The sequence below is a fragment of the Pelobates fuscus genome, chromosome 5, assembly GCF_036172605.1.
Source record: "Pelobates fuscus isolate aPelFus1 chromosome 5, aPelFus1.pri, whole genome shotgun sequence".
In the NCBI taxonomy this organism is placed as follows: Eukaryota; Metazoa; Chordata; class Amphibia; order Anura; family Pelobatidae; genus Pelobates; species Pelobates fuscus.
The window spans coordinates 276,590,957-276,605,417 of NC_086321.1; the positions used below are offsets into that span (position 1 = coordinate 276,590,957).

A 14,461-nucleotide genomic window follows, 5' to 3' on the forward strand; every position below is an offset into this window, starting at 1 on the left:
CCCTCACTGAGCGACTCCAGATTTCTGACTGGCTACTTTGCCAACCACCCAAGCATAAAAAAAGCAGGTGTGGCGATCTTATTCGCCAGACACATCCCGTTCCGCTGCTTGGAAACGAAGGTGGACCCAAATGGTCGCTATCTGTTCATCAAAGGCACGATTGCGGACAGGAGATATACGTTCGCCTCCATCTACGCCCCGAATACGAGCCAACATCGCTTTATCTCCAGGACCCTCAAGTTGCTCGACCACTTCCGTGAAGGACTCCTTATTGTAGCTGGAGATCTGAACGTGCCCCTCGACCCCCGTATGGATACCTCCAAGGGTCGCAGCGCGCACTCGGACGTGTGTCGCCAGGTTACCCACGGCGCAATGCACGCCGCCGGACTGGCAGATGCATGGAGAGTCCTCCATCCGGAGGATCTAAGATACCTGGGGATAGGTTGAACATGCATATTTCATTCAGACCTGCATAAATACCGGGCAGGTAGCCCTTATTAAACCAGACCACTGCTTGACACTCAACACGGAGCCTTGTCTCGTTCTTGGGGGGATTTACTGTATGCTGCTTCAGACCGATTGTCAGGAGTGTAAACTGTTTGTATGTTTTTTCCTGTAAGCCTGTTTGCAGTATTCGTATGGTTCCAGTTCGGGAATTTGAAGCATTCGTTTGCTTCCTAGTCGGGAGATTGGTGTTCTGCAGTAGCTTCCTGTATATCTGGAAGGGAATATCCTCTTAATGGCTTTTAACCCCTTTTACGCCTGGGGGTGCCGTTACAAGTATCAAATTGAACTTTTGAGCAGCTATTGTCGTGTCCATAAACCACTGTCCCAAGTGAGTAGGTGTTTTCTCTGTCTGGGAATATTCTAAATCTCCAACGTTCACAATTGTCCTAGCAACTGATGGAACAAATAGGATTCCTCAAGAGTAAAATCAAAGTTGGGTTACTTTGCTGTTCACTGTGATACTCAAGGCATGAACATCTGCTAGTCAAGATACAATTGGCCACACACGTGTCCCTTCAAAGTTGTTTCCAAATGTAAAAAAAGTATTCTAAAATCTAGCAGTGAATAAAAAATGTCAAATTACATTTCTCCTGCAACTGTGGCCCCCTCTTTTTTCAAATGCCTTTCCTTGTAGTGGTTTCATTTTGCCTGGGAAAGCTTTGTCCTTGTCAGGTGTTGAAAGTGGTCAGTTAGTGGCCATTTTTGGAAACAAAATCACCTTTTTTTTTTTTTTTTTTTTTTTTTTTTTATTTATAAAATTCTTTATTTTATTTGTGCATAGGTTGTACAAACAGGATGGCAATGCCACAACAGCTATTGCCAGCCTCATAAGCATCGGTATTACAAATGTCTGGCATGTAAGGTCATAGCACATTTTTAGGAAAAAGAAAAGTTGCTTACATCTTAGTATCTGCATATTATGTGTAACAGAACAGAATACGCAAAGCACTGATCAGGCAGTTAATTGTACACTTACAAGTTACAAGGCATTTTAGTATTCTGCACATTTATGTTAAGCAAGGTAGATTACAAGCTAAGCAAAGCATGTCTAGGTCACACATTCGACAGGATGATGCGACTAAGCGGGTCAGAATCCTAGGCATGTTGATAGAGTTATGAAGGTGAGAAAACATATTTAGTAAGATAGGCTAGTCTAGTGTGTCTGGTGTACTGGTTTGCATGAGGTATGCTGATTCTTGGTATTACAACGTTTACTTAGCGGGTAGCATCTAGAACGTTACTATACAATCTTGGTAACGAGTATGCTTGTTGTCGATTATAAAATAAAAATGTGAGTGGCAGGCAACAGGCCTCATGGGGACATGGCCTCGTGTGGTGAACAGAAAATGGTACAATAGGGAGGTTATTATTGTGAGAAAACAAAGTAAAGTATTGAAGGGAGAAGCATAGGAAAGAAAACATATGCAGACAGTGAGGGTTACTCAAGTGTCAAGTCCAGCTCGGTTGTGGAGGCTGTTGTAGGGTCAGGGTAGCGTCCTGAGCGGCAGAGGCTCTATTTAGACAGGAGGCTCTCCTGACAGGAGTATGGGTGCTCTGTCAGCCTATACCCCGCTTGGGAGAGGACTTTGCGGGCGCTTGAGAGTCCTGCTGGGATCGAGCAAGGTGGGACAGTGTGGATGCCATTGGTGTTCTCAGCCGCCTGTCGCCATGAATATCTGTGCCGGTATTGACGGTGGGTGGTCTCTTTGTTTGGGTCACTGTGGCTCTCTTTGGCGGTGGCTGTACTCGGTGCTGTGAGGCTGGCCCGCTGGCTGGAGGTTGCGTCGTGGTTCTCAGCCGTGTGCCGGGTCTAGTGGGGGCCCTTGGGCCCATTCGAGCTGGCCTTGCCATGTGGCTCGGTCGTGGGTGTTTGCGTGCATGCTGGAGAGGCCTCCGTCTGCGGCACCATCTTTGGGATGTCGTCGGGTGCTTGTCAGCGCGGCTGTGGCAGGTGCCCTTTAGTTTGCTGTCAGGTGGGGTTGCCAGATTGTGTGTTGTAGCCTGTTGCTCCCGGATTGCTATCTTCCTCCAAAACCTGGCGAACAGCTCATCTATTTTGGCTTCGAGGTCAGTTGTCTTTGTGCTTCGAGCACACGTGGCATCGGCCATCTTGCCTGGCTGCGCAGTTTCTTGCTGCTCGCTGGGTTCCACCCCTGGAGTCTGGGCAGAGAGGTTGCCCCTCAGGGCTGGACCGGGATGACCCCCGCCGGTCCAGGGGGGGGAGCAGGGCATTGGGGGGTCTGTGTCTCTACCGCTTGGACGAGGAGAGCGGCCGTCTCTCCCCGGTCCCGCCATCAGTAGGCCGCAGCTCTCCACCTTGGGTTCCCGGTCACCAATTCGCTTGTGACAGATATCAGGCTGATCCCTGGGGTCACCCCTGTTGTAGGGAGTGTACCCCGGTTTGCTTGGTTTCTCGATTTTAGAAGGTATCTGTGTGGTATCGATAAGCAAGGCAGGAGCCCAGTTTACACACGTCTGCTCAGTTTGCTGGCTTGGCCCCGCCCCCTACAGTACTGAAAGTTCTAAGTAGCGGTGGTAATGTCAGGATTCTTGGTCCAGGAGGGAGAACCTTACCCCTCACAAAATCACCTTTTTTAACTTCAAATGAGTCATGCTCCACATTTTTAATTAATGCAATATACCAAAAGGAAAATAATGCAATCCATAGTAAAACTCTCGCATAATATTTTATTTTACAACTCCAGATATGTAATAATCTCATTTTGGCAACCTACCATTGGTATTGCAAAAATGCCCGGTATTATGTAGCCATTATGCCTGGCGATATTGTAGTAATTTCTGAATTTCATCACACTAACCAGGTGCCTTTTTTTCTGGCTGAATTTCTTTCCAGAATTTTTGGGCAATGAAATTCTGACAAGCCGAACTGCATCATGGACCAAAATTTTGCCATCCTCAAATTTATTTTTATTGTCCAGATAAAGTGATTTGATCGACACAAATATTTTTTTCTTGAAACGTCTATTAATTATTACTCTTTAAACACAGTTTGAAGCAAGTAAAGCATTATATTTGTTTGATATATGTAATATTTGCACATAGTGAACAGTAGTTCATTCTTTGATATGTGCCGCATTCTAGCAACTTACACAGCATTGCCCTGATATTTTTTTCATCCAACGCTGGATGAAACATAATGGTTTTAGGATAACAGTTTGCTCTTTGTTAAAACATCCCTTATTCTTTGCAGAATCTGATGAGCAGATGCCTGGAGCAGCTTGATCAGAAGAAGAATCATGTACTTGGCAACGTGGAACGTATTGAGAATGCTGCAACTGATCTTGAGGTATGAGGTATCTTTTATAAGCAAGATTCTGCCATATTGTTTCAGACAACAAAAAAGTACAATATTTATCCAGATAGCTGATGTGCAGTTATACCATTTTTTGTTAATTTTATGGTCTATGTGAATCAATAAGAAATAATAATAAGTAGTTATCGGATACGATAGTCTGTGAAACTGTTCATTTACCTACAAAACTAATCGCGCTGTCTCTGCCTCTGTCCCCTCCAATGTCAGCGCAGAGGGGGAACCCTAATGCACATGTGCAGTGAGCACTGCACGTACATTAGGCATTTCCCATAGGAAAACTTTTATTCAGTGTTTTCCTGTGGGGGATTTGAAGACACTGGACGTTCTCATGCAAAGTGTGAGGACATCTAGCGTCATTTCGTAGGATCAAACTCCATGAAACAGTAGGAAGCGCCTCTTGTGGCTGTCTGGTTCTAACTCTGCAATATAAATATTGCTTTTTCTCTGAAACGGCTATATTTTAGGATTGCAGGGTTAAGGGGACAGGAACAGTGTACCCAGACCACTTCAATGTGGTGAAGTGGTCTGGATACCTATATTGTGCCTTTAACATCTATTTAAAACAAAGAATATTTAGATTTACATCATTTTAATTAGTTTTCTATTTATTAATATGTTAATTAAATATTTAGTATAAAATGGTTTAGAAACCATTTGATATTTCATGTGTATATATATATATATATATATATATATATACATTCCATATATTTGATTTAAAAATTGTGCTTATAATAAAAGTAGAAATGTCATTATTGTCACAGACAGTCGGTATGATAATAAGTGATAAAGGAAAATGGTCAAATACTTGCTTATAGGTATTTGTAAGGATCCAGATTGTATTTTTGTAATAATGGAGCATCTGAAGTACATTTAGGTGGCATTTGCATCTGCATTATTTAAAATTATTATTATTATTATGATATTTATATAGTGCCATCAAATTCCGCAGCACTTTACAATGGGTGGACGAACAGACATGTAGTTGTAACCAGACAAGTTGGACACACAGGAACAGAGGGGTTGAGGGCCCTGCTCAATGAGCTTACATGCTAGAGGGAGTGGGATAAAATGACACAAAAAGGTAAGGATAGTATTAGACTAGTGAAAATTGCAGTAGAGGAATCAGTCAGGAGCTATTAACAGTTTAATTGATACGCTTTTATGAAGAAGTGGGTTTTTAACGATTTTTTGAAGGAGTGGAGACTGGGTGAGCATCTAACGGAGGAGGGAAGCGAGTTCCACAGGAACGGTGCAGCCCTCAAGAAATCTTGAAGGCGAGCATCAGAGGATAGAAGATAGACGTAAGTCTTCAGCAGATCGTAATGGCCTAGACGGGACATACTTGTATATAAGGGAGGATAGATAGGTGGGAGCAGCATTATGTAGAGATTTATAAGCAAGAACCAGAATTTTAAATTGAGCTCTATATTTTATAGGAAGCCAATGTAGGGATTGACAGAAGGGTGAGGAATGGGAGGTGCGGGAGGACAGGAAGATGAGCCTTGCCACCGCATTCATTATGGACTGTAACGGCGCAAGTTGGGAGCACGTAAGACCACTGAGAAGCGGATTACAGTAGTCAAGGCGAGAAAGGACAGTGGAATGGACCAACACCTTAGTTGCATCTGGCGTTAAGTAGGGGCGGATGCGCGCAATGTTTTTGAGATCGAAATGACAGGATTTGGCGATAGATTGAACATGAGGCTTGAAGGAGAGGTCGGAGTCAAAGGGAACACCTAGGCAGCGAGCCTGCGTGGTGGAGCTGATGATAGCACCGTTGACTTGGAGGGAGGGAGACACAGGAGTAACAACACTTGAGGGAGGAAAGACCAGAATTTCAGTTTTGGTCAAGTTTAGTTTAACCCCTTAAGGACCAAACTTCTGGAATAAAAGGGAATCATGACATGTCCCACATGTCATGTGTCCTTAAGGGGTTAAGGAAGTGGGCAGCCATCCAATTAGAAACAGCAGAGAGGCAGTCAGAGACACTAGTCAAGAAGGACGGGGAGAGATCAGGAGAGGACAGGTAGATTTGCGTGTCATCTGCATAGAAATGATATTGGAAGCCAAAGGAGCTAATGAATTTACCAAGGGAGGCAATATAGATGGAGAACAGTAGGGGACCAAGGACTGAACCTTGGGGGACACCAACAGAGAAGAGTTGGGGAGAAGAAGCAGAGCCAGAGAAAGAAACACTGAAAGAGCGCTGGGAGAGGTAGGAGGAGCACCAGGAGAGAGCAATATCGTGTAGACCGATATTGCGGAGGATGAGAAGAAGCTGTTGATGATCAACAGTGTCAAAAGCCGCAGACAGGTCAAGGAGAATTAGGATAGAGTAGTGACCATGAGATTTTGCAGCGAGTAGATCATTGGATACTTTGGTCAGTGCCGTTTCCACAGAGTGCTTAGCGCGGAAACTAGACTGAAGCGGGTCTAGCAGAGAGTTGAACTCGAGGAAGTCTGTCAATCTCGCATACACAGTTCTTTCAAGGCAGTAGCGAGATAGAACGATAGTTGGATGGGGAGTTAGGGTCAAGATTGGGCTTCTTTAGAATTGGGGTTACAGTTGCATGTTTGAAGGGCGATGGAAATATACCAGAGGAGAGAGAGAGATTGAGTATTTTAGTGAGAGGTTGAGAAAGAGAAGAAGACAGTACAGAAAATGAAACCAGATTTTTGACAACTACCTTATATATAACAAAATGGTGTTTCTGTAATAATATTTTACAAGAACATTATGTAAGAGACACAGTATAATTTCTTCTATGTTTTACCTCTTACCCCGATATTTTTATACAAGCACAATTAATTTATAGGCTTGGAGATTTTTTTTTTCTGAACTGCAGTTCATCCAAGTTTGGATTGATCAAAAGCATTACTGGACTCTGAAATGATATGTAGCTGAATCACGAACCAAAAGAAGAGATGACTAATAAAAAAAAATATATATGATTGATAGCTAGATGACAGTCACATGCAGGTTTATTCACTGAACTCCGGTGTGGCGAAACCGACCTCGCCATGTGTCCTTGGAGGGGGCTGCTTGCCCGCATCTTGCCTTTGGACTATGGACCAGACTTTATGTGAATGTGTTAACCCAGATAGCTATGCCATGGAGCCCATTCGTGTAGTTAAAGACTTCGGCTCCATGGCAATTGAACTGTGTGAATAGGATCTGCGCGCTATTCGGTAGTTTTGTGCGCTCAGATCCCAGCTATCTGGGAATATGTGAAATGTCTGTGTGTTATGTGTAAAAGGTGACTTTATGTATTTTAAAGTGTTTTATGTCTTTTTGCAACCATGTGCTCAATGGAGTCTGCCTCTAGCCCTGGATAATTTGATTGCTTTCCCCTTTGTCTCCAGGATAGAGGCCTCTGTAAAACCTGTTTGAGCCAGATTGATATGCTGCCAGCCAGGGGAACAAAAGATACTTTTACTAACTTTTGAACCCCTGGTCTGATTCATGCCAATTTTGAATATGTTGTTCCCCTGAATGGATTGATTATAAAAATTTAAGTTTTATTCATGTACTATGTAAAATCATAAAGTTATAAAAATATATAAAAATGTGTAAGTTTTAGCTTGGAGATAATTGAGTAGATATAGTAGGAAACTCAATTATCTCCCAAGCAGAGGGGAGGCAAACTGTGGGCTGTGCTATTATGTTATTGGTTGTTTTATACCTCCCCCTGGGTGTGTTCTGTTTGTACCTGACTGTAATAAAAACCAGGTTGGGAGTGCCAGCCTGAGTTCCTGTTTAACCCTCAAAGTGAAGTGTCGTCTCATTCTTGGGGGAGGATTTATTGCATGCTGTTCCAGTTTGACTGCTAGGATTGGAAACCTATTCGTATGGTTCCTATTCAACGGTCTACAGCATTCATATGCTTGAGAGGATTTATATGCTTCTCTGATATGGTGATTGTGGTGTCTGCCAGAGTGCTTGGAGTCCTCAGGAAACGCTAGGAGCATCCTTTAACGGAGGTACCCAGTCGGGGTGCCAGGCGATCCGTTACATCGGATTTTATCCGAATGGACAAAATCTGTCGAGAATGACCGAATACTTACCACAATGGCAATTCTCACATTTTTTTTAAAGCGAAATATGGTTGGGCCAAGTAAATCTCTAGCAATTTCCCAGATGCATTGTGTCCAGATTTAAATCAGTGCTCCTGCTTGGAATCCTATACAAAGATTAGGATTTGGAAGATTCACAAACCAAAATCCAAACTGAATGCATATGGCAGGAAACACATTAGCAAATTATCATTAGCTTGCTTTTTGTAAGTGAATGATCATTTCAAGTGGTGTTTGCCCGCTAACAACACTAGCATTCAGTGGGCAAATACTTTCAAAACCATCAACAATGCGAGTGTTAACTATGTGGCAGCTGATTGATACTTGCTAGCCAGCCGCAACATTAAAAAAGGGTCCTACACTAGCAGCCTAATGCTTTGGGAGTCCACCCCTCCCTGTCACAGGTGCCTCATTCCAGGACCCTATTTAGCCTTGACTTGCAGAGAGTCCCAGTAAGGAAGTATTTCCCAAGTAAGTGGATTAATCTCATAAGAGCAAGCATTAGGCTTCTAGAGTAGGACCTGCCAAGAATGGGGTACATTGACGGTGTGGCAGGCTTATGCACTATATGATCATATAATGTAACTAAACCCCCATTATTTTTTGCCTAGGTGAGGTGTTTTTAAATAAAACTATTACAATCTCTAAGATTTTAAATCATTGTTTAGTGAATAAGCTAGTGCGCTGGATTCTGTATTTTGTGTGTGTATATCAGGGGTCAAGTCCTGGGTAAAAAAGTGCAGGAACTCACCCAAGACCCACTCCCCGCCCCCTTCCCCCCGCCCCCCCCTCACACCACAAAAAAAATGATAAGCTTGTATGCAGGGGCTGAGTAAGGGCACAGGGCTGAGGAGGGGGACAGGAGCTGAGGCAGAGGGACAGGAGCTTAGGAGGGGTGGGGGGCATGGGCTGAGGAAGGGGACATGGGCTGAGGTAAGGGATGGGGGCTGAGGAAAGGGGACAGGGGCTGAGGAAGGGGGACAGGGGCTGAGGAAGGGGGACAGGGGCTGAGGAAGGGGGACAGGGGCTGAGGAAGAGGGACAGGGGCTGAGGAAGAGGGACAGGGGCTGAGGAAAAGGGACAGGGGCTGAGGAAGAGGGACAGGGGCTGAGGAAGAGGGACAGGGGCTGAGGAAGAGGGACAGGGGCTGAGGAAGAGGGACAGGGGCTGAGGAAGAGGGACAGGGGCTGAGGAAGAGGGACAGGGGCTGAGGAAGAGGGACAGGGGCTGATGAAGAGGGACAGGGGCTGAGGAAGGGGGACAGGGGCTGAGGAAGAGGGACAGGGGCTGAGGAAGAGGGACAGGGGCTGAGGAAGAGGGACAGGGGCTGAGGAAGAGGGACAGGGGCTGAGGAGGGGGGCAGGGGCTGAGGAGGGGGACAGGGGCTGAGGAGGGGGACAGGAGCTGATGCTCGTATGCAGGGGCTGAGTAAGGGCACGGGGCTGAGGAGGGGGACAGGAGCTGAGGCAGAGGGACAGGAGCTTAGGAGGGGAGGGGGGCAGGAGCTGAGAAGAGGGACAGGGGCTGAGGAAGGGGGACAGGGGCTGAGGAAGGGGGACAGGGGCTGAGGAAGGGGGACAGGGGCTGAGGAAGAGGGACAGGGGCTGAGGAAAAGGGACAGGGGCTGAGGAAAAGGGACAGGGGCTGAGGAAGAGGGACAGGGGCTGAGTAAGGGGGCAGGGACTGAGGAGGGGGGCAGGGACTGAGGAGGGGGGCAGGGACTGAGGAGGGGGGCAGGGACTGAGGAAGGGGGACAGGGGCTGAGGAAGGGGGACAGGGGCTGAGGAAGAGGGACAGGGGCTGAGGAAGAGGGACAGGGGCTGAGGAGGGGGGCAGGGGCTGAGGAGGGGGACAGGGGCTGATGCTCGTATGCAGGGGCTGAGTAAGAGCACTGGGCTGAGTAAGGTGGACAGGGGCTGAGGAGGGGGACAGGGGCTGAGGAGGGGGACAGGGGCTAAGTAAGGTGACAGTGGTGTGGAAAAGGGACAGGAGCTTAGGAGGAGGGGGGGCATGGGTTGAGGAAGGGGCCATGGGCTGAGTAAGGTGGCAGGGCTGAGGAAGAGGGACAGGAGCTTAGGAGGAGGGGGGCATGGGCTGAGGAAGGGGCCATGGGCTGAGGAGGGGGACAGAGGCTGAGGAGGGGGACAGAGGCTGAGGAGGGGGACAGAGGCTGAGGAGGGGGACAGAGACTGAGGAAAGGGACAGGGACTGAGGAGGGGGGCAAGGACTGAGGAGGGAGACAGGGCTTGAGGAGGGGGGCAGGGACTGAGGAGGGAGACAGGGACTGAGTAAGGGGACAGAGCTTGAGGAGGGGGGCAGGGACTGAGGAAAGGGACAGGGACTGAGGAGGGGGGCAAGGACTGAGGAGGGAGACAGGGCTTGAGGAGGGGGGCAGGGACTGAGGAGGGAGACAGGGACTGAGTAAGGGGACAGGGCTTGAGGAGGGGGGCAGGGACTGAGGAGGGGGGCAGGGACTGAGGAGGGGGGCAGGGACTGAGGAGGGGGGCAGGGACTGCGTAAGGGGACATGACTTGAGGAGGGGGGCATGGACTGAGGAAAGGGACAGGGACTGAGGAGGGAGACAGGGACTGAGGAGGGAGACAGGGACTGAGGAGGGAGACAGGGCCTTAAATAGGGGGACAGGGACTCGAGAAAGGGACTTAGGAGGGGGACAGGGACTGAGGAGGGGGACAGGGACTGAGGAGGGAGACAGGGACTGAGGAGGGAGACAGGGACTGAGGAGGGAGACAGGGACTGAGGAGGGAGGACAGGGACTGAGGAGGGAGGACAGGGACTGAGGAGGGGGACAGGGACTGACAAGGGAGGACAGGGACTGAGGAGGGAGACATGGACTGAGGAGGGAGACATGGACTGAGGAGGGAGACAGGGACTGAGGAGGGAGACATGGACTGAGGAGGGGGACAGGGACTGAGGAGGGGGGACAGGGACTGAGGAGGGAGACAGGGACTGAGGAGGGAGACATGGACTGAGGAGGGGGGGCAGGGACTGAGGAAAGGGATAAAAAAAAAAACCTAAAGTGCTTTCCCCCCTCCCTGAGGCTTACCTTGGGCCAGGAGGGGTGGGACAGGATCTGGAACCTGCAGCCTGCAGAGTAAGCCGGCCTCTCCTGATGATGTCAGGAGGAGGGGGCGTGACTTCCTCTGCTCCCCAGCGGTCCTGTGAGAAGAGCAGAGGAAGCCACGCCCCCTCCTACTGACATCATTAGGAGAGGCCGGACGACTCCACTGACTGCAGGGGGAGAGGTGAGTTTAAAAATCCGAGTCCCCAGTCAGAGGCAGGGTTTTCGGATTTGTACTCCCCCTGCTCTGGCAGCCGCTTGTGCCAGCCCTGGGTCCTGCAGGATTAGTAATGGGAACGGCGTTCCTGCTGTGGAAAAAGTGCAGGAACGCCGTTCCCACGCGTTCCTGCAGGACTCGAGCCCTGGTGTATATATATATATATATATATCCAAGAAGAGAAGAGAGCACTCCAGAGGACTTGTTTGAAGCAATTTATTCCGTGAGGAAAATCGTGCAGAAAATCACGGAATAAATTGCTTCAAACAAGTCCTCTGGAGTGCTCTCTTCTCTTCTTGGATATACATATACGCTGTGTAGCACCGAGGCTTTTTTCTGCGGTTCTATTTAAAGGTAGAGTGCCAGACTTTGAACATTTTATTTATATATATATATATATATATATATATATATATATATATATATATATATATATATATATATATGATATTAGAGGCACCAAAACAAATTTAGCTTAATGAAGCAGTTTTGCTGTATGAATCATACCCCTGCAGTCTCATTGCTCAATTCTCTGCCATTTAAGAGTCAAATCACTATGTTTATACAGCGCTAGTCACACCACCCTGCATGTGACTCCCAAAGCCTTCCAAACACTTCCTGAAAAAGAACCTATATATTTTAGGTCTGTTTAATCCAGAATTCCTTAGCTCCTGTTCTGTTAAGAGCCTCTTAGACTCTATGATTCAAGTTCAATTTACAGAGTATGAGATAAAACCATTAAGAGCAAGTTAACATCTGATTGAAAATGGAAAAACCGTTTTCATGCAGGCTGTGTCCATTACAGGTGTGTCTAGGGCTGCATAAACAGAATCAAAAGTGATATAACTCCCAAATGGCAGAAAATTGAGCAGTGAGATTGCAGGAGCATGATTTATACACCCATAACTGCTTCATTAAGCGATAGGTCTTTTTTATGCCTGTAACATGGCTTTAAATATAACATATAAATATACATATTTTTAGTATCACAGGCAGAACTCAGAATTATGGACCCAAAAAACATGCTCAGAGGTTAGGAAATCCACCTGATCGATCTGTATTTGGTCAAATTGCAGGTCAGATCAAAACAAATATCCAGGAATACCAGTCAGTTAAGATCATAGTGGTTTGATAAAAGGTGTTTTTTTGATGTAACTGCTTTATTCAGCTTCCTGCAGAACATCCTTCTGTCATTGTCAGACATGACATAGTTAAGATGCACATTTATTTGACAGACAGCAGCTGTATACTTAATTTTATTATATTTGTGTCTCATCAGTGCATGTCAGTTGCAAGACTGTACTAAATGAGACATGAAGTCTATTGCTTAGAGGTCTTATACTTTCTTGATTTTGACTATGTACTTTGAGTTTCAGGGCCGTACTGTGGAAAGCAAAAATTCTGTGATGGAAAAATTCACAGAACTCCGATTGCTGCTTGAAGAAGAGGAAAATGTAGCAAAGAAATATATTGAAGACAAGGCAAAGCTTGCCCTGTGGGCATATGAAGGGCAAATAGAGTCATGTCAGGAGCACATAAATACCCTTGAGAAATTTGCAGTGCAAGTCAGAAATATACATCAGCAACCTGATTCTATCAAACTAATACAGGTAACATAAAATGTGTGAACAGAGAATAAAATGGACCAGCAGCTCAGTTCTACATTTAGAGGTCTACTTTTTGTCTGTTAACTCCTACCCTTGTGTATCTTACCCTGCCTGGGTCTCCTACATACACCCTTGCATTGTATCCCTTATTGTGTGTCATACCCCTCACTATGGGATGGCCTCACAGACCACGATACACCATCTTCTTCCTCTACCCTATCTAGGGAGCAGCTCATTGTTTGCCCCTTCCAGTCAGAGAGAGCAGATCCCTGTCAGACTGAGTTGAGGAGAAAGAAGATCCTCTACCATGGTCCACGAAGCCATGCTAACGAGAGTGACCGGTGGGAGGGGGAACTCTGTGTACCCATAGGTGTGAGAACCTATCAGTCGTACTTTGCACCACCAGCCCTGGCTCCCCCAGCATTTATACTAGATTCCTTTTCTAACGCAGATTTTTAAACTCAATAATGTATGATGGATTGTAGTATATGTCCTGGCCAGGTGATTCACTGATAGTTTGTTTCTGCCTTTACTATCTCGTAAGTACTCTGGTAAGGTGACTTGAGAAGATATTTGGTTGCAGTATGACTAGAACATTTTATTATTATTAGTTCCATAAGAAAGAATTATACACAAAGAATAATGTTAATTATTTAGCTTTCTCCCCACTTTGACAATTAAGGATATTAACTAAACCGTAAATTACGATTAAAGAGAAATGCTTTTAAATATTTATATTAATTTATATTTTACTTTTATAAGCAATGTTTGAATTTGTAGACGTTCTGAAAAGACAAATTAGCTAAAGTTAAATTTAATAAAGTGACAGCAACTTTTTGCAATTTGTTATTAAAATACCTACCTTTTGCCCTTTTATATTGTATAGATAAATTTCACTGTTTGCAGTAATCAATACACACTTTAGTTGTGATTCTGTTATCCACGTTACTCTTAAAGGAGTACACAGCAGCAGAAAAGGAAATGCAGAAGCAGATGTCTCCTGCTGAACTTTGGCACCCAATTCCAGTAACCTATGAACATATTGAGAAATACTTTAACTCCATAAAAGAAGTTATCAAATCATCTTTCAAGGAGCCTCTAGTAAAGCGTCTTCAGCAAGGTAACTTCCAACTGAATTTTCATGTCTTGCAGTAGCATAAGATGTATCATATGGAATCTTTTCGATTGGGAAAAGCTTCACAGGGCCCCTCCCTGGTCACACACTCTCATTCATGTATAGTGTGTATATGCAGGGCCGGGTTAACATAGGGGCTGATGGAGCTGCAGCTCCAGGCCCAGGCCCATGGAATAGGCCCTTTGATTTACACACTACTCTTAGGGTTGCCAGGTATTTCTTAGGGTTGCCAGATATTTCTCAGAAGTTTTTCTCAGGTATTTGAGGCTGCCTAGCTGGTGCCGGTATTGCATTAATACCGGCAATACAAATGTCTGTCTCCGTATAAACAGAGATTATTCTGCAATACCAGCGCCAGCCAGTAGGGGTCGCTGTTCGTGTGAAGAGAGGCAGGGATAAGAAATTATAGTATCTCCCTCCCTGCCTCTCACTACTCACTGATAGGCGGGGGAGCAGCTCTGCACAGAGCCCAGACAGCTTCTCCAAGCCTGCGAGACATGGGGAC

At 46.1% G+C, this 14,461-nt stretch overlaps 1 protein-coding gene across 1 annotated transcript in view; it reads left to right on the forward strand.

Annotated features, from left to right (window-relative positions):
- TRIM14 (tripartite motif containing 14) overlaps positions 1-14,461 on the forward strand; it is an 84,757-nt gene that overhangs the window by 44,016 nt on the left and 26,280 nt on the right. Inside the window, exons 2-4 of the mRNA XM_063455332.1 lie at positions 3,719-3,814; positions 12,591-12,824; positions 13,779-13,941. Of these exons, the coding sequence (XP_063311402.1) occupies positions 3,719-3,814; positions 12,591-12,824; positions 13,779-13,941 (493 nt within the window). The remainder of the gene's footprint in view (positions 1-3,718; positions 3,815-12,590; positions 12,825-13,778; positions 13,942-14,461) is intronic.